The sequence below is a fragment of the Anoplolepis gracilipes genome, chromosome 6, assembly GCF_047496725.1.
Source record: "Anoplolepis gracilipes chromosome 6, ASM4749672v1, whole genome shotgun sequence".
Lineage (NCBI taxonomy): Eukaryota > Metazoa > Arthropoda > Insecta > Hymenoptera > Formicidae > Anoplolepis > Anoplolepis gracilipes.
This window is the reverse complement of record NC_132975.1, coordinates 4,464,684-4,485,587: the sequence shown is the minus strand read 5'-3', so window position 1 is coordinate 4,485,587 and position 20,904 is coordinate 4,464,684. Positions and strand designations below refer to the sequence as shown.

Genomic DNA, 20,904 nt, shown 5'->3' with positions numbered 1-20,904 from the left:
ACGTATTGTATATTAATTCATTTTGTTACTTATTATCCTACTCTTACTATTTATCATCATATAATATTTTATCGTACATGTAATTTTAACTACAATTTGGACAGATATATACAGGTATTTACATATGTAAATATAAAATTTACAAAAACTGGGCGCTCGTTAGTCTTGTTGCATTACTGCTTTCTGCTACGAAAGGCCAAAAAGGATCTCGGTAATCCGATATGCTTGAGGAGGAACAAGAACAGCGCGATTGCGCGATCCTTTTCTATCTTATATGTGTCCGCGCGAGCAATACAGTGGTGTTTGTACGTATACGTACACACACCTATACATGAAACTCAGATTTCATTTTTAAGCGTTGGCAATCTTGAAACCAGAGTTTCGCATTACCACCGCGCAAGGTCTCCAATATCAATTTGGAGTTTGCTCGTCGGTCCTGTCGACCCTTAATGAATAAATTTGATTATACTTATTACTTTTACGATAAAATATAATTCTTGACGTCTTAAATTTGTAGTATGTCGAACGGATTCGTACATTCTGTTACGGTTCCGCGTATTTACAAATTCACGGCCAACATTGTACGCCGTGTGCAAGAAGAAGGAGCTAGCCTAAAAACTTTAATTTATGAGAAGAATCATCCCGTAAGTAATAATAATTTTACACAAAATATATAGAAAATAACTTCGGTCTTTTTATGACAATTTTATTATATTAGTATCATAATTTCGTAATTTTTCATGTATTGTTCAGAAATTTTGTAATAAAACTTTGTTAATATTTTTGTATACGTCATAAGAGAGAAATAAAAAAAAGATAATTTTAAAAAAATTATATGAAAAATTTTCTTTAGTGTAAAACAACTTAATATTTTTGAAATCTTTTTTATATATAAAGAAGAATGAGACAGAGAGAAAAATACACAAAATACAAAAAAATATCCTTTTTGTATATTTTAATTTTATCTTTTTCTAATAACCTATTACAAACATTTTTTTGGGAGATATTCTCATGCTTTATATTCGCGAAGATATATATATATATACAGGAAAAACAACTTAATTTAAGCATTAATCTAAATATTTTATCGATGAAACATTTAAAGCTCTTGAATAGAACAAAATTTTATTTAGGAGAAAGATACATTAAATAAAAAAAAGAAAACTATAAATGATATAATTTATTTCATTTATTTTTATTTAAAATAAATTATATTTTTTCTTCCTAACAATATAACATATTGTTATAATGTAGGCAAACTTAACAATATAGTGTTATATAAGATTGATTTAATCTCATAATTAATCAAATTATTGATTAAATTATTTATATATAAGATGCCTTAATTAGGTAGTAAAACTAAAAATAGGAGTGATTCCTCATGAATAAATAAGTAAAATGTAAAATAAAAAAAATAAAGAAAATAAAGAAAGTAAAGAAAAATAAAGAAAAATCTAAAATAAAATTTTTTTAGAAAGTGTATTTTTTGAATATCTTTAATTGTAAGAAAAGCTTATATATATAATGCTCTGAAAATGTGGGTTTTGTATAATTATTGGCTTTATATGTATATATGTGTATTTATTTCCTAATTATCTTAAATTTGAATAATTCTTTTATATGTATTAAATTTGTTTCAATACTGATTTTAAAAATGTACATTATAAAAGTGTACAAAAGAATATATTTTATAGAAAAGGCAAAAGTAATATTAATATTTTTACAACTTTTAATTAATATTTTTAACATTATACAACTACTTTAATTAACTTCAATTTTTTTAAATTGTTTGATTATATATAATAAAATGTAATATTTTTTTCTACTAACTACTATTGAGACATATTTAATAGCACATAATAAAATTATTGAATATTATTTAAATTTAAAAAAAATATAAATATATATTACTTTTTTATTTTTTAAATCATTTTTCTCACAAACTGTATGAAAAATATTTTATTCCATATTTTAAGCATATATTTTCATGAGAAATTATCTTTTTTTTTAGTTATACTACTGGTATGAGAATATTTTGTATATCATTTAGCAAAAGAAGAAAATAGATCTCACATACATACTTACTCTACTGTCTTTGTAATTTAGAACATAGCTGGGATATATGGTCTCTCGATGAATACCTTACGAATGTTGCCTCACTTAGATCAACTCTTTCACAAGACCCACATTCTCACAGAGCAACCGCGTTTGGATCCTTGGCTAGCTAGAGTTCTCATAACAGAGCTTTTATGGGGCAAAAAAAATCTAAAGAGTCACTCCAAACCAGTTTTAACTGTGTTAGCTTATGAGAGGAAGTTCCAAGAAGAGTTGAAAAATCTCAGCTATATGGAAACTTTCATATCTCATAAAAAAAAAGGTAATTGTTCTCAATAATCACGACGTGCTTGCATTTTTGCAGAGATTTGATTTTTGGAGAATCATTGTGCAATAGAGATCTTTTCTTCATGGTCCTGATTATATGCAACTGAATACTGTCCAATAAACAGACCAAAGGAGCTGGAATAAAAAATTTGTGGAATTATCAAAAATTCAGGATCTGATTTGTGACGAAAAGAATAATTGTGCAATGGGTCTGGTGGAAGTTGTGAGAACATTGTTCTTATATAGTATTGCTATGTTTACTTTACCATTTGCTGCCTTTTTCGGGATACAACGTATTATGACATCAGAATTTCAGACTGACACTTTTGTAACTAATTGTGTTTCTGTGTTGTTTGCTGTGGTTATAGTAAACTTGATTATCTCTTGTTATGCTTATCAAGCTCTGCACGAGCTTGAAGAAAAAGAATGGAATGAAGAATTAATAGAGATGAAAGAAAGAAAGAAAAAAGGAGTATAATAAATTCTAGAGAAAGTTCTGGATGAGAAAACTGATTAAAATAACTCTTCAAAAAGATTTCAAAGATTATCAGAGATTTCTTATATTACAATGAAAAAGATAAACTTTTTGTTAGTTAAACAAAAATATTTGTGTGATTATTATCAATTACAGAAATAAAGAAAAAGACTTAATAATTAAAGGAAAGATATTCTATATTGTAACAGCAAAAAGTAGCACTACATTAAGTTAAAATATAAATATTAGAAGATACAAATATAAATATTATTCATAATTTTTCCTCAACTTTACAAAATGTATACATAATATGTCATTGTAAAGATTTATTGGTTTATATAAAAAATAAATAATTTTTTTTCTGATTTGTTTTAGTTTATATAAAAAAGAAATATTGATTTTTGTTTCAAACTCATCTTAACCCTTTGCTAAAAGGCTATCCCCTCTAAAGGAACATTGTAAATCTAGCAAATAACTTGAACGTCCCTTCTAAGGGGATTGTTGGTAATTATATTGGACAAAAAGCGAAAAGATTGTTGATAATTACATAGGATAAAATTATGCAAGTGCAAAATTTGTCTTTTCATTACTTTATAACAAAATGTATTCGAGTTGCTGGTAGGTGATCTAAGAAAAGTCTTTGAGTGCAAAGTTAATAAGTGTTCAGCATACATTTGTTTTATTTTAATTACAATGTAATAATAGAATATCAGATTTAATGAAAGAGAAGAACTATACACAGTCTTTTCATGGAACATATAGTACCAATGTAAAGATTGTAATATTTACAAATGTATATACTATTTAAATTTGCTTCTATTATATTTGCTAGTATGATTATTTCATAACTCTGTTCTTGTTTGATAATTTGTATATTTTTTATATTTGAAAAAGTTTTTCTAAACATTTTTGTTTTAGAAAATAATATACTTAAAATATATTTAAATAATATATTTAATAATTTATTTAACAAGACTATTTCATATTTCAATTATTAAGACTATACACATACTATCTTTTTTTCTTACAGTGAACTTTAAACTATATTTTATTCTTATTATTTATTATTACTCTTATTCATATTGAAACTATTTTTTATTCCTTATTTTAGAATTATTTATTATTCTGGTTATAATCGTATACAATATATATATATATATATATATATATATATATATATATATATATATAAAAGAAATGAGTTATAATAAGACATTATAATACAGTAGGATCTCGAATAGAAAATTAAAATTAAAATTTTTTTTTTATAGTTCAAAAGCCTCGATATGTCCGTGTCAACACTCTTTTACTATCAGTAGAAAAAGCTATCTCTCTCTTCCAAAAGGAAGGATGGAAGTTACTATCCAGGAGCACAACATACTCCTCATATCTACAATCCTTATCACAATTATCCGAACCTTATTTTATACAAGACTTGCATATACCAGAAGTGTTTGCTTTTCCGTCCTCAACATCTTTTCACGAACATGCCGGCTATCAAAATGGTGAACTCATCCTCCAAGATAAGGTACTGATGATAACATCTGACATTGACACCTCATCTTTTTAAAAAACTAATCTTTTTGAAGTTGTGAATACACTACAAAGAATTTTTTTTAAATTATGAACGTACTATGAAGAATTTTTTTAAGTTTTAAATGTACTCTGAGAGTAGATAATAAGATATTTTCAACACTCTCTAAACTCTTTCTAATTTTAATCTAGTACTATCAAGAATTAATTATTAATTTAATTATTTCTAAATGTATATGTATAAAATTTTTATTTTTATAATTATTTAACTCTTAATCTAAACAGGTGAATTATGTCCGATTTTTTTAACAATTAATTTCTCGAAAATGAGTGGTCGTAAAACAATATATAATATTTAAACTGTATTGATTTATTTTTCAAATTTATTATTCTAGTATTTAGAAACCTCAAAGACTATACACATATATATTTTTTCAGATTTTTTAAAAACTTTTACATATTAATATATATGCATCAAAAATATGCTGATATGAATATGGTTAAAGGATGTAAAAAAAATGTTTGTTTAAGAGTTAATGTTAGTTTAATGTATATAATTATTATAAAATAGTTATTAATACTCTTATTTATAATTAACTTTATTTTAATTTCGGATTTTTATTTCATATTTAGGCTAGCTGCTTGCCGGCCCACTTGTTAAATCCTGTTAGTGGTTCCATTGTACTGGATATGTGTGCGTCACCTGGCATGAAAGCTACTCATATAGCTGCAAAATTACAGAATTGCGGGTATATACTTTGTATATATGTGTGTCTTTATATAAAATGTATTACAGATTGTACTTATATACATCAAGAATAACATTCTTAAATCTTCTTTTTATTTTTTAAATATCATATAACATACAACAAAGTGTAATTTCATATTTAATTTTAAGTAGATTTACTGACATAAATTTTAATTTGAAACCTAATTATCGATATTTAATTTGAAAAATTAAAAAATATATATGAAATAAAAGATTCTAGAAAGATATTTTTAGAATTTTTAATATAAAACAAAAAAATATGAGAAATTTAAAAATAACTTATAAAAAAAGTTTTATTGTATAATTAATTTTATATCTTTTATACAATTACGTTTTATTAAATATCAAACATATATATTTTTTTAAATAAAAATATTTAAATTTTTGGAGAAAGAGAGATAAGTGTTCATAAATTTTTTTTCAGAAATATTTATGCTGTAGAAATTGATGCTAAAAGATTTGAAACCTTATTCAAACAGATAAAGATAACTCATTCCCTCTGTGTGAAACTTCTTAATCAAGATGCTCTAACTCTCGATCCAAAACAGTATTCACATGTGGAATATATCCTGGTCGATCCAAGTTGTTCTGGATCAGGTAAAATTTCACTTTTTATTTTTTAAATTAACAATAAAATAATACATTAAACAGTTGGAAAACAGATGTCAATATTTTTAATTAATATAATGAATTCTTATTAATAAAAATATTAATATTCTTCTTACAAACGTTATCATTCGTTTATTTAAACATTTTGTTTAATATTATAAAATAGAACGCTATAAATAAATGAAAATTTTCATTTACATAGAATGATTTTTATCACAGGTATTGTGGACAGACCAGGACAAAGTAATATGAACAACAAGCCTCTGTCAAAACGCCTGCAAAATCTACAATCGTTCCAAGTCTATCTTCTTAGATACGCACTTCTTAATTTTCCGAATGCAAAAAAAATAATCTATAGCACTTGTTCTCTTCATCCTGAAGAGAATGAAGAAGTGATAGATGAAGTTCTCACTGATATTGGCAATGCTTATTCTCTAATGCCAGCTAAACAGTTGCTGAAAAATAATTGGATAAATTTCAGTTCCAAAAGATATAATTGTGGGGATAAATGTTTATATTCAAAACCAAATATTGATTTTTGTAATGGTTTTTTCATAGCGGTATTCGAGAGAAACTTCGACGTGGCTCTGCCAAAGTGTAAACGCAAAGGAGGTAATGTAAATTCTACTATAGCTGATATGGGTATAAAAGAAAATGACACAAGCGAAAGAAAGAAGAGAAAATTTAATGCAAAAACGATGCAAGAAAAGAAAAAAAAGGAAAAAAGAAATCTCAATGAATGATGAACAAGTAAAGACATCCAGGGATTGTTAAATTTGTAGTATCATAAGTAACAAAATAGGAAATGAAATTAAGACAAAAGAAAATAAAGATATAAGAAAAATCAATAATTGCTCTTTATTAAATTTTAAATTTATAAAGAAATAGTATTAAGTAGACCAGAAGACATTCAGATGAAGGCATCAGAAGACGTAAAGCAGAAAAAGTCAAGGAAAAGTAGAAGATCAAAGTATGAAATCTATTTTTTGTAGAAAGAAGATAAAAAGATGAAACTTAATGATTATGAAAAAAAGGAACTAAATGAAAAGAAGAACAACACTGAGCAACTAAAGAAAAAAAAACGATAAAATCTGTAAGAAATAACAAGATGATCAAAAATACCAAAGAAAATAAACAAGACAAGGAAATAATAAAAATTAATAATGTTCAAGAGAAATATCAAAATGAATCAACTATGATTAGCAATGATTTGTTGAACAATTTATTGATATTAAAATAGCAAGAAAAAGAATTTTTTTTTAATTAAAGAAATTTAAAAAAGAAATAAAAAGTTGCTAAATATTATGCATTCTGGTTATTTTAAGAGACTTTTTGCAAAAATTATGTTTATTTTAGACACATTAAATTATATTTTATTCAATATATTTTCTATAGGTACAACTTTTTCCCACTTTTCTGACAATAAGTGAATTCCACGATTAAAAAAATGTTTTGGCTGACCTGAGCAGTCTTTGTCTTTCAAAACAAAATCACCATTTTTGAATCGTTGAAACTGTAAAGCACCAAAAGGCGACGTCATACGCGTCATATGACGTAGAGCGGCGCGCGCAACACAAACCAAAGGCGCATGTCTCGCTTCGAAATATACTGGGTAGACTTTGAGAAGGGGAAAAAACGAGCGTATAAATTGATAGGATCGATCAAGAGCGTCGACTCTCTTTCGAGAAAGGCGAAGATAAACAGTTTTAGCCTGCGAGTTTTCCAAGTTTAGTTTGTATTAAATAAAGATATTTTTTTTATTTTATATTAAATTTGTGCACAGAATATCTCCTTCATCCTAATTATTCGGTTCGTGATCTACATATCAATCCTCTGGCTGTCATATCTCCAGAAGTAAATTCGGTCTTTCAACATCAGAAGTGGGATTCGATTCGCGTTCCTTCGGCGGCTCGTGACCTTTGCGATTATTTTGGTATGACTTTCAAATTCTGCCGTTATATCTGGAAAAATGGAAGAACATAGGGCACGTTTAGACACATTATCCTTGAGGGAGCTGAAGCAAGAAGCTCTTTGATTCCGAATAAACTTGGACCGAAGAGTTAGATGGGATCGAAAAAAATTACTCGACGTAATAATCTTGCATTTGGAACAACACGGTCCAGTGGCAGACTTACTGGGGCCAGACTTAGTTCCGGAGCAGGACGACGTTGAGACGCAAGGATCAGTTTCGGCGGAAGACGACGAAGATCGTCTGGTGACCATGCTGAGGGTCCGACAAGCGCTTTCTTCGGTGACCGCTGACCTGAATCGGCATTATTTAGAGATGCAGGAACAGCAGCAACAATTTCTGAGAAGGCAACAGGAGGAGCTGTGCAGGCAACACCAGCAGTTCCTTCAACAACAGCAGGATCAATTCGCCCAGTTAATTCAGGTGCTGGGTGCGAGACGAAATGAAGTTCCGGTGGTCAGAGCGGAGGAGATTCCCGTTTCAGCGACAGGAAATGCTGGACGGAGCGAACAGAGGTAAATTCTTCTCCGACCGGATCTTCTCAAGGTCGATCCAGGTAGGATGGGCTTCTACCTGGAAATATGATCAACTGGCTATTGATTCAAATCCCGGCATTCGGAGGAACAGAGGACGAAAATATCATTACCTGGATCAGAAGGGTAGAGAAGGTGTCGTTGATCCATGGGGCCACCGACGGGGTGAGACTTCTGGCAGCTTCCAGTCGATTGGTGAAATCGGCTCGACGGTGGTACGAGGTTCAGACAGAAGCAGCAGTGGAGTCCTGGATAGGGCTTCGCCAGGAGCTGACGAAAATGTTCGAGAGGAAGGTTCCCTTCTACAAGGCTATGCAGAAAGTCGAGGCCAAGAGGTGGATCCAAGGGAAAGAGACGTTCGACCAATACGCCATAGAGAAAGTGGCGTTGATGCATCGCCTCGATTTATCGGCCAAGGACACAATTAATCTAGTGATCGGCGGAATCGCCAGAGCTCCCTGAGGGCAGTGGCGCTCTCCATAAAGGCCGACACTCTAGAGGAATTCCTGGAGACCATGAAATGAGTGACGGAAGGAGCCTTGGATACGGAGAAGAGGCGTCCCGGCACTAATGGTGTGAGCGCGGGAATGGCGAAGGACATGTGCACGAATTGCGGCAAAAAGGGGCACACGCACCAGGAATGCAGAGAAGAGACAGACGTCCTGCTTCTATTGCAAGGAGAAAGGACATCGCCGGTACGACTGCCCCATCCTCAAGAAGAAAGGCGCGCCACAGAGGACATCTCCTTCGGCGGCATCCACGACGGCAGCAGCAAGCGTCTTCGTAGAGTCGTCGTCCTCGAGCGCAGTGGCGGCCGTTAACGAGGTAGAATCTAAAATAGAAATTACCAATCCGTTCGTCAAAATAGATAAGTTAGATGATAAAAAATGCGAGTTAATTGCGTTGATTGATACGGGGAGCCCGGTTTCGTTCATTAAATTTAACGTGTATAAAGAATTCCTGAAGCCGTATAATTATAAATTAGTACCGGTCGAAAGGAAGTTAAAAAATTTGAGTAATAATTTACTAAATATTATAGGCATTGTATTAGTCGAAGTCGCGTTGAATTGCGTGGAAAATTCAAAATTTTTGGTTAATTTACATGTACTAAAAGAAAACAATTTTGAAAGTGACCTGATACTTGGTCGTGATTTTTTAAACAAAGAAAAGCTTACCTTAGTGTATAAACCGGCGTGTGAAGGTGAGAAGGTCAACTTGTTTACGTGTTTGCCGTATTATATAGAAGATAGTTTAACAAACAACCTGGAACAGATAATAGAAACGGTTAAAACAGATTACAATAACAAGGTCGAAAAACAACTTAAAGATTTATTATTCGAGATAGAAAATACAAATATCTTACCAGTGAAAGATGATTATACGGTACAAGTTCACCTTCAAGACCCTTCCATATATGCATATGCACCACGACGTTTTGCATACACCGAGCGCGTTGAGATCAGAAAAATCGTTGACGAATTATTACGACAGGGAATAATTCAGCCGAGCATTTCTTCTTATTGCGCGAGGGTAGTACCTGTAACAAAGAAAAATGGTCAAGTTAGGCTCTGTGTGGATTTGCGACCGTTAAACAGTAGAATTGAGAAGCAAAAATATCCTTTCCTGTTAATCGAAGATTGTCTATTGCAATTAGGTAATAAGGAAGTATTTACATTGCTTGATTTAAAAGATAGTTTCCATCAAATTAAAGTCCATAATGATTCAACTAAATATTTTTCATTTGCGACGCCCGATGAGCAATATGAGTATAAATACTTACCCTTTGGCTATTCGAAAGCGCCAGCCGAATTTCAGAAAAGATTGAAGTAAATTCTTAATCCGTTAATTCGGCAGGATAAAATAGTGGTTTATATGAACGATGTATTAATTCCGACGGAAACGGTCGAGCAAAATCTTGAAATCCTGAGAGAAGTGCTCTCTATTCTGAAACAGTACAAATTCAAATTGAATTACCACAAGTGTCAATTCTTGAGAAATACAGTAAAATTTTTAGGATATACGATTTCTGAAAACGGTATAACGTTAAGTCAAAGACACACAGAGGCAATTAAAAATTTCATTCAACCGAGAAATGTACTAGAAATTCAACGATTTTTAGGATTGACGAATTACTTTAGAAAGTTTATCAAGGATTATGCGCGGAAAGCCAGACCATTGTTAAATTTATTAAAGAAATCAGTGGAATTCCGTTTCGATAAAAATTGTTTAGAGGCGTTTGAATTATTGAAGAGCGAACTTACTACTGCGCCAGTGCTTAAATTATACAATCCTGCGGCGGAAACGGAACTGCATACCGATGCGTGTAGTCTAGGCCTCGGAGCGATACTTTTGCAAAAGCAAAAAGACAATAAGTGGGCTCCAGTAACGTACTTTAGCCAAGTCACGAATGAGGCTGAAACAAAATATCATTCGTTTGAGTTAGAAATGTTAGCAATTGTAAGAGCGATAGAGCGTTTCCACTTATATTTATATGGAATACAGTTCAAAATTGTCACGGACTGTAATGCGTTAGTACATGCTGTAAATCGAGCGAACTTAAACCCGAGAATAGCGAAGTGGACACTCAGCCTGCAGAATTATAATTTTAGTATTGCGCATCGAGCAGGGGAACAAATGTGCCATGTAGATGCACTGAGTAGTAGCGTGGCGTACGTAAATGCTCTCCCGTTAGAAAGAGAGCTCGAATTCAGACAGTTAGCGGACCCCAGAATACTGGAAATAAATAAAGACTCCGCGGAGCGTGCGACCAATTTATTGCGCAATTATAATTGCGCAATATAAAGACAAGCGAAGTAAAAGTCCGACGAAATATAAGGAAGGAGATTACGTGTTAGTAAGAAATAGAATTATTAAACTAGACGTCAATACGAAATTGAAACCAAATTATAAAGGGCCTTACCTTATAGCTAAAAGTCTAGGAAACGACCGATACGTTGTCCGTGATATACCGGGTCATAATCAAGGCGCGAAACCAATGAACACGGTATTGTCGTCCGATAAAATCAAATATTAGATAAAACCTTCAAATTAGATATAAAATTAGTCATAAGCTTAAGTGTAAATTAGCATATAAGATTGTAAAAATTAGTAGAATAAGCATTATAACTAAGGATACGCAATAACCTCACGTACTTGTTACAGCGATCACCATCGATACAGAGAAACCGGTAAATTGACCACACGAAGCGCCATTTTAAAAATTCCGCACAAAACTTCAGGGCGAAGTTATAGGCCAGGAGGGCCGAGATGTAAGGCACCAAAAGGCGACGTCATACGCGTCATATGACGTAGAGCGGCGCGCGCAACACAAACCAAGGGCGCATGTCTCACTTCGAAATATACCGGGTAGACTTTAAGAAGGGGAAAAAGTGAGCGTATAAGTTGATAGGATCGATCGAGAGCGTCGACTCTCTTTCGAGAAAGGCGAAGATAAACAGTTTTAGCCTGAGAGTTTTCCGAGTTCAGTTTGTATTAAATAAAGATATTTCTTTTATTTTATATTAAATTCGTGCACAGAATATCTCCTTTATCCTAATTATTCGGTTCGTGATCTACATATCAATCCTCTGGCTGTCATATCTCTAGAAGTAAATTCGGTCTTTCAAAACCAATATTCACATGTTTTAACTGATGGAGCAGACTCAAAATAAGTTTGAGATGAATCAGTGAGCTTCAGCAACTGTTCTCTTCGAATCAAAGTAGTAAAGTAACAAATGATAAAAATGTTCTTTATCACGTTCCATTTTCAATCGTATTAAAAATCGTAGTGATTTACAAATGCACATGACATGTGTCAAGTTACAGTCGGACCTCTTATCCTACGATATTCAGTGATGCCAGAAGTCTGACGAAAACAAGGCACAACCACAAGCGAAAACAGCGTAATATATCATTTTCTATCTCCTTCTTACCAAGCCGACACGAAAACGACGCGCGAAGGCTTGGTAAGAAGGAGATAGAAAACGATATATCTATCTTCTTCTACGATCCGAAGCTAGCCGAAGCGCCGAGCTCACACGTACGCTGTTTTCGCTTGTAGTTGTGCGTTGTTCTCGTCGGACTTCTGGCATCACTGACGACATTTTCGGTCCGGAATCTTCCCCTTAAACTTCTGATCCTACGACAAAAATTTGAGAGTGGGGGTATAATTCCCCTTTCGTCGTAGCAGGAGAGGATTTTTTTGTCGTAAGATAAGAGGTTTTGTAGCATAAAAGGGTCGTAGGATAAGAGGTCCGACTGTATTTGTATAAATGTTTAAGCTTTGAAATAACATATCAATTTTCAAATATCTCTAGTAAATTTGTAGCTACAGCTATCTATAGTGAGCCCACAGACTTCTATATACAACTAGACTCCTAACTCCGACAAAGTACATAACACCGAAAAGTATGTACAAAACTTATGCGCATGCGTCATCATTAGTAGGATTTTTCGGAGAGATCTACAACTTTTGTTTAAAACATTTTTCTAAATTTTCAGTATTTGATAAAATAAAACCAAAAGACGTCATTTTTTAACGATTTTTTATGGTTTTCACCATGAAAATGAAATTGTCGGTAACTTTCACTATTATTTTCGTAATCAGCGCATCAAAATACGTAAATATACGTGATGACAGCAAAATCGGGGGTTTGAGCTTTTCGGAACTCCATCCATCATATTATCATATAAAAACATTAGAAATTCTTTACTCAACAGTCAATTGCCAACGCAAGTTTTGATTGGCTTTTGCTATCTGCTTTCTATTTTTCTGCCAAAGTGTGAATCAGCCTTAAAAGAATTTGGAATTTTACCGCACATGATTTTTTTCATTTTTCGGATAATCTATGGACCTCCAAACGTTGTGAAGAATTTATTCGTGACCACCTAACGATTCTGCATCGAATAAACTCTTGTTTAACTCGATTGGACGAAAAATAAAAATGTTCGGCTAACTTTAGTTCGAAATTTTAATTATTTAATTAAAAAAAAACGATAAATGACCAAACGTTTTAATTGGATGACCAATCATGAACAAACGATGACCAAACGATTAGTTAATTTTAATTATAAAAAAATCAATGTGGTTCGGCTAACTTTACGGAGCTTTCGCTATCGCACTACCAACGCAAACGCTATCGACACACTACCTCGGAAGGAATAGCATTGGTAGCGTAGAATTATGACGTCACACACCATCATTAATGACGTCATGATTGCGTTTGTTAGCACTACTACCTGTCTCTGTGAACAGTTGATAGTACTAAATTGCACGAATAGTGTCGTCTCGAACATACCTATAGAGCGCATTCGGGGAGGCGCTATTAGCGCTAACAGCGTTGTTCTATCTTTGTTCAACTTTTAATGAATAACAAAGATAGAATGACACTGTTAGCGCTAATAGCGTCTCCCCGAACGCCCATAAAGTGTCCTTGAATTTTATGTACTAAGAGCGCGTTCGGGGAGATACTATTAGCGCTAACAGTATCGTTCTGTCTTTGTTACTCATTAAAAGTTGAACTAAGATAGACCGATGCTGTTCAAAACAACCTAATGTCCTTAAAATGACATATTTTTGAGCGAATTCTAAAACAATTTTTCCTTTACCTAAATTTGATTTGAAGCGTATTTTTTGAGTTATAAGCAAAAATAGATAGCAAATTACGCGTCGAGTTTGATAAAGAAAAAAATGTCTTAAGGCCGCCGCACACACTTTTACATAACGCATAATGCATATACATAAGGAATTCGATTGGTTGAATTCCCTATGCATGTGTTTATAGACCAATCAGTTTCCTTATGTGCATTATGCGTTATGTAAAAGTGTGTGCGGCGGCCTTAAGACATTTTTTTCTTTATCAAACTCGACGCGTGATTTGCTATCTATTTTTGCTTATAACTCAAAATATACGCTTCAAATCAAATTTAGGTAAAAGAAAAATTGTTTTAGAATTCACTCAAAAATATGTAAAAGTGTGTGCGGCGGCCTTAAGACATTTTTTTCTTTATCAAACTCGACGCGTGATTTGCTATCTATTTTTGCTTATAACTCAAAATATACGCTTCAAATCAAATTTAGGTAAAGGAAAAATTGTTTTAGAATTCACTCAAAAATATGTAAAAGTGTGTGCGGCGGCCTTTATAATTACGTCAGGAATAAGTGTTCCTTAAAATAACGTTACTTTAATGACCAAAAGTTGTTCCGGATTGTCGGCCGTCGGACACTGCAATCAGCTGATTGCTACACACGATGTGTCTCTCAGCTGAGCCGGAAAATCAATATATCGATTGGTCTGAAGTCGTCGACGACAATGGGTGCGTTCCGATATTCACTGTAAGTACTAGCAGTACTGCGAATGTCGTTCCGGTATATGCGCCAGTAAACTTTCAGTCGGTTTTCGTGTTCATATGACGTCATAGATTTTGTCATCATTTCCTGCTTTCATTACTGCGGCTCGCGAGGTGAGGCATTCGCAGCAGAAAGATGGCGGCGCCCGAAGAAATGTATTTGATAGATGCAGAAGACAATAAAGAATACAAAATAATATTAATAAATTCGTTTTCTTCATCGTTCACTATCTGATTCCATTAAATATTTCGTGAACTCAGATATTATTGCAATTTTTATTGCTCCATTCATCATTGCCATATTAATAGGTTATATTTTCGACAACTATAATCGCAGTACTGTGGATATCATTTCGTTATTGCAGCGCTATAACGCGTCCAAGCAGCAATAGTAATAACGGAACGATCTTCACAGCTCTACTGAGTGATGTCATATCTCAGTACTTACAGTGAATACCGGAACGTACCCAATGTCGATGACAATCGAAGGAGCGTCGCCGTCGCGAAGACGGTTATTTCTCTCTCTCTTTTTCTCACTCACTCTGTCCCTTTTTTTACGCACACACTCAGGGTACGTTCGGGGCGACACTATTCGTGCAATTTAGTACTATCGATTGTTCACAGAGATAGGTAGTAGTGCTAACAAACGCAATTGTGACGTCATTAATGATGGTGTGTGACGTCATAATTCTACGCTACCAATGCTATTCCTTCCGAGGTAGTGTGTCGATAGCGTTTGCATTGGTAGTGCGATAGCGAGTTCCCCGAACTCACCAGTAGTGTTCAGCATAACCAATTATTATAACTGACCGGCATAATACGTAATAAAGAAAAATTCAGCGATATATATACATCAATATTTAAATAAATATGACAATATTGACAATATTTATAAAATATTTACAAGATATTTATAATAATTATTTAAATATTTTATAAATATTTATATCAAAATATAACTTTTTTTTTCCAAAAAGAAAAATCATTAATATTAGTAAATCATACCTAAAATGTGAAATAATATTTAGTTAGGTTTGAAATTGGTAATATGCTACGCTATTGCTGTTCATAGAGCTTGCTACCGCTATCACGCTATTGGCTCCGCAAACATTTTTGGTAGCGTTTACGTTGGTAGTGTGATAGCGAGTTCCCCGAACGCACCCTCAGCATACACACATCGCGTGTAGCAATCAGCTGATTGTAGCGTCTGACGGCCGGCGATCCGGAACAACTTTTGGTCATTAAAGTAATGTTATTTTAAAGAACACGTATTCCTGACAATTCTAAGACATTTTCTTCTTTACTAAAATTTTATTTAAAGCATAATTTTATGTTATAAGATAAAATAGGTAGCGACTCATGCGGCGGTAATCACCCGTCGGACGGTCAGTTGCGTCCGCGCTCGCGGCGCGTCGCGCCGCTCCTGCCTGCCTTCTATACTCGACGCGTGATTTGCTAACTATTTTTGCTTATAACTCAAAAAATACGCTTCAAATTAAATTTTGGTAAAGGAAAAATTGTTTTAGAATTCGCTCAAGAATATGTCATTTTAAAGACATCAGGTTGTTTTGAATCACCCTGTATACATGCGTGTAACACGCGCCTTCACAGCGCATGCGCAGAAAGGGATGTTATACATACTTGTTTGTACATAAAATTAGAGCTGCCTTATATATAAGGAGTTAGCAGTCTAGTATTATATAGAAGTCTGTGGTGAGCCTTCACTAACTGGAATATCTAATAAAAATTAATGTTTGTAAAAAATATATTAACTTTTTTTTGTACTTTGATATAAATTTTCATTTTGCACTTAGAAATATTTCTTGAAAAAAAGTACTAATATAAGCGAAATTATTATACAGTCAGACCTCCACATCCTACGACATTTTCGGTCTAGAAAACCTTTGATCCTACGACAAAATGAGGAGCGATTCTTTATCCCCACTTTGCAGTCTATTCGGAAAGATTCGGATTCCGAATATTTCCGAATTGTGCGAAGCGAACTTTTGTATTATAACTATGCATATACTAATATATAAAGGTAAAATATAAATTACAAAAACAGATCATAAATAATAATAAATAAATAAAATAAACTCATTGTTACATAAAGTGTACATTTTTTGTTATTAAGGTTTGAAAATGCAATCTACGGTCCTGAATCCTGAATTCTGCTCAAAGTTTGAAAATCTAATGAGCCGACACTGTCATGTAAATCTGAGAAGTGGGGATATAATTCCCCTTTCGCGGTCGTAGCATGAGAGGATTTTTTGTTGTAGGATAAGGTTTGGAAGTAGGTAAGAAAGAGGTTTCATAGCATAAAAAGGTCGTAGGACAAGGTTGGAGTCCCATGGACTGATATTTTGCATGTACGCGTATCGCGTAACCAATCATATCTTTCTATTTTTTTAGATTGTTCAACAGAAATATTAAACATCGTAATTGATTAGGTACACGTTACGCGCCAAATATATATTCATGGGATCGCACCCTAAGGGTGCAGTCCCATGGAGTGTATCATGCGTATCGCGGATTGCGTGTATCGAAAATCTGGGAGGGTCCCGTTAGCACACATCCCGATAGCACACAACCATACATATTGACTGATGCCTAGGGTAACCAGCACGGTTAGCCAATCAGAAGGTTTTAATGTTCATTGGCCAATTAGCATTATGCGCTATTGATCCTGTCCGAAAATCTGACCAATCGCGGACGTTTTGCTGTTTTTGATACGCCGTCGTTCCGCCGAGTTCATTATTGTAGCGTATTGGCGTATTCATCAATTAATATAAAAAAAGAAAAATTTATTTTAAAGCAGTTTTTTGTAAAATTAATAATGAACAAAGTATAAGTCCTGTGAGTATATAGCATTTTTTGTTATTAAGGTTTGAAAATGCAATCTACGGTCCTGAATCCTGAATTCTGCTCAAAGTTTGAAAATCTAATGAGCCGACACTGTCATGTAAATCTGAGAAGTGGGGATATAATTCCCCTTTCGCGGTCGTAGCATGAGAGGATTTTTTGTTGTAGGATAAGAGGTTTCATAGCATAAAAGGGTCGTAGGACAAGGTTGAAATATTATTTTTGTAATATTTACAATTATTGATCGCTCCTTGTGTTAAACGTCGTTCAATGGAAAATATTGGTCTGCACTATAATATTTCCGTTTTCTTTTATTCATAACTTTTCTCTCTTTTCAATGTTAAATAATAATAAAGCGCATAAAGTTTTATAATTTTACGATGTATTTCCTACTTCGTAAAAACATCGTAATTTATTCGCTTTAAACGCTTTATTAATAACAAAATTGAAAACAATATTGTTTTCAATTTCATTCTGCACCTGGTAAAAGCCAATTGTTTTATTTATTAATATTAAATAAATTAATAAATTAAATAAAACTCACTTTATATACATATTGTGAATATTCTTCGATTTTTTTGCCTGCTCTTTGTTCTTATGGTCCCATGAAGCGGAATTTGCGTAAATGGATCAGTGGTTCACCAATCACAAGACTGTCTAGATAAAGGAAATAACGAAAATCGTTTTGTGATTGAGCATCCGCTTAATTTGCTTACGCGAATTTCGCTTCATGGGACCGTAGGAACAAAACTTTCACGTACCGAAAACAGTGGAACATCCGCGATTGGTCAGATTTTCGATACGCACAATCCGCGATACGCGTAATACGCTCCATGGGACTACACCTTAAGAGGTCCGACTGTATACAAAAAAATTTACATAATTTTATATTACACAATTTTTAGAAGTTGGCAGAAGACATAAGAACTCTGTCGGAGCTCCGTAAAGTTAGCCGAACCATTTTGATTTTTTTATAATTATAATTAACTAGGTAATCATTTGGTCATTTGGTGGTGATTAGTAGTCCAATTAAAACGTTTGGTGGTTAATTATTTTTTTAAAATAAAATAATTAAAATTTTGATGTACAGTTAGCCGAACATTTTCATTTTTCGTCTAATCGAGTTAAATAAGGGCTTATTCGATGTAGAATCATTAGGTGATCACGAATAAATTCTTTACAACGTTTGGTGGTCCATAGTTTATCCAAAAATTGCAAAAAATCATTTGCGGTAAAATGGCGACGATGACTGTAAAACATTGAAATATATACCATACTAGAATAACCACTGTGTTTCTGATTGGTGATCAAGATTGTGTGACTGCGATAGTTGAATTAGGACCACAGACTTCTATACAGGGTGTCCCATAATTCGCGAACCACCCGTCAGGTGCAGGTAGAGTAGGTTCAACTGAATAAAAAAGTTATGTACCATTTTGCAATTTTCGCAATAGTTAATGAGATATTAATTATAAGAGATCAGCCAATCGGCGCTCGGCAGGAACGCGCGGTACGAAGAAGCCTCCCACTGTTACTTGATACTAGGCGCGCCGATATGTGTGTGTGTGACTCTTCATGTTGACAATGCAGAGCGTTCCTTCCACCGCTTCGTCGGCGCGCCTAGTATCAAGTAACAATGGGAGGCTTCTTTGTGCCGCACGCTTCTGCCGGGCGCCGATTGGCTGATCTCTTATAACACAGGTCTACAAAAAATGGGATCATGATTGTTGTTGGGCAGCTGAGGGTCATTTCCGAAGTAATTTTCTGCGTAGAATCCGAATCCGAGGTCAGAATTGGCCCATCATGTCAAGATTTTGAGATATTTGAGGTTATATACTCGAAAAATGGCTTTTTGGGCTACTTTTGAGGTTATGTACAGGACGCACAAAATTTTTTAGCTCTTTTCTTCTAATTGCATCATTTAGTACTACTCTTTCCCTTCAAAATGAGCTGTCGAATGGTCATCTTCGATTTTTTCTTGCAAAGTTACGGCCATTTTAATATAACATGATGAATTCCAGTATATAACCTCAAATATCTCAAAATCCTGACGTGATGGGCCAATTCTGACCTCGGATTCGGATTCTACGCAGAAAATTACTTGGGAAACGACCCCCAGCTGCTCAACAACAAAACCTTGTAGACCTGTGTAATTAATATCTCATTAATTATTGCAAAAATTGCAAAATGGTAGATAATTTTTTTACTTAGTTTAACCTACTCTACCTGCACGTAACGGGTGGTTCGCGAATTATGGAACACCCTGTATACAACGGACGGGATCCGATAGTGCACAATGCTAATTGGCCAATGAACAATTGAACCTTCTGATTGGCTAACCGTGCTGATTACCCTAGGCATCGGTCAATATGTGTGGTTGTGTGCTATCGGGATGTGTGCTAACGGGACCCTCCCTATACAACTAGACTGTTAACTCCGACAAAGTACATAACACCGAAAAGTATGTACAAAACTTATGCGCATGCGTCATCATTAGTAGGATGACAGTCACGCTGATTGGTTGAATTTAAAGCAAAGTCACTCACACACGAATTTTCTATAATAGCCATATTATATATCTATCCCCTTCTTTTCTCTATCCTACTAATGTTGTACATATTTTTCGGGGTCACTTTTTAGATCTAATATATAAGGAAGTTAGCGGTCTAGTTATAGTATAGAAGTCTGTGATTAGGACGTTGTTGTCTTTATCTAACTAACTAAGGTAACTACGTGACTCTATGTACTACTCATTCTAAAAACATTGATCTTTAAAAAAGATTAAGAAAGATATCATCTGTAACATAATCTGGAGTTTAATTTGTTAAATTTTATTTTTAATTAAATAATATATTTTCAAAAATATGAGTAAAGATAAATTAAAAGTTAATATAAAAATTATTTAAAATTATTTAAATTTATTTTATGTGTATATAAGCATAACGTTTCCATATATAATTTAAAATAAATTTTTCTTCAAATTTTTTAAAAATTTTTTATAGAATTTTTTTAGAATTTTTTTACAGTGTAGACTATTGAAGTATATATTTTCAGGCATAATAATACATGATAAGGAACGTCTTAATTCAGCTATCTCTTAGTGGCCGCGATAACCGTGGTGGGGGTATGGCAGTGCTCATTCCAGTATGGTATACAGGGTGTCCCAAAACAACCTTCCGTCCGTAAAATGACGTATTTTTGACACAATTCTAAGACAATTTTTCCTTTATCAAAATTTGATTTGAAGCGTAGTTTTTGTGTTATAAGCAAAAATAGTTAGCAAATCACGCGTCGAGTATGGAAGACAGGCAGGAGCGACGCGGCGCAGCTAACCGTCCGACGGGTGATTACCGCCGCATGAGTCGCTAACTATTTTATCTTATAGCGTAAAATTATACTTTAAATAAAATTTTGGTAAAGAAGA

At 33.4% G+C, this 20,904-nt stretch overlaps 2 protein-coding genes across 2 annotated transcripts; both read left to right on the top strand.

The window, feature by feature from the left end:
* Positions 1-373: 373 nt before the first annotated feature.
* On the top strand, positions 374-11,796 carry Nsun5 (Nop2/Sun-like domain containing protein 5). Its single transcript, XM_072893951.1, has 7 exons — positions 374-644; positions 2,107-2,377; positions 4,129-4,385; positions 5,024-5,139; positions 5,584-5,756; positions 5,988-9,095; positions 11,433-11,796. Exons 1-6 carry the CDS (start codon positions 519-521, stop codon positions 6,509-6,511), a joined length of 1,467 nt encoding a protein of 488 aa, XP_072750052.1. The 5' UTR covers positions 374-518; the 3' UTR covers positions 6,512-9,095; positions 11,433-11,796.
* On the top strand, positions 8,858-11,462 carry LOC140667223 (uncharacterized). The gene is made up of 6 exons (XM_072894964.1): positions 8,858-9,086; positions 9,310-9,653; positions 9,762-9,935; positions 10,125-10,727; positions 11,080-11,274; positions 11,433-11,462. The coding sequence occupies exons 1-6, from the start codon at positions 8,858-8,860 to the stop codon at positions 11,460-11,462; spliced, it is 1,575 nt and encodes a 524-aa protein (XP_072751065.1).
* Positions 11,797-20,904: the final 9,108 nt, after the last annotated feature.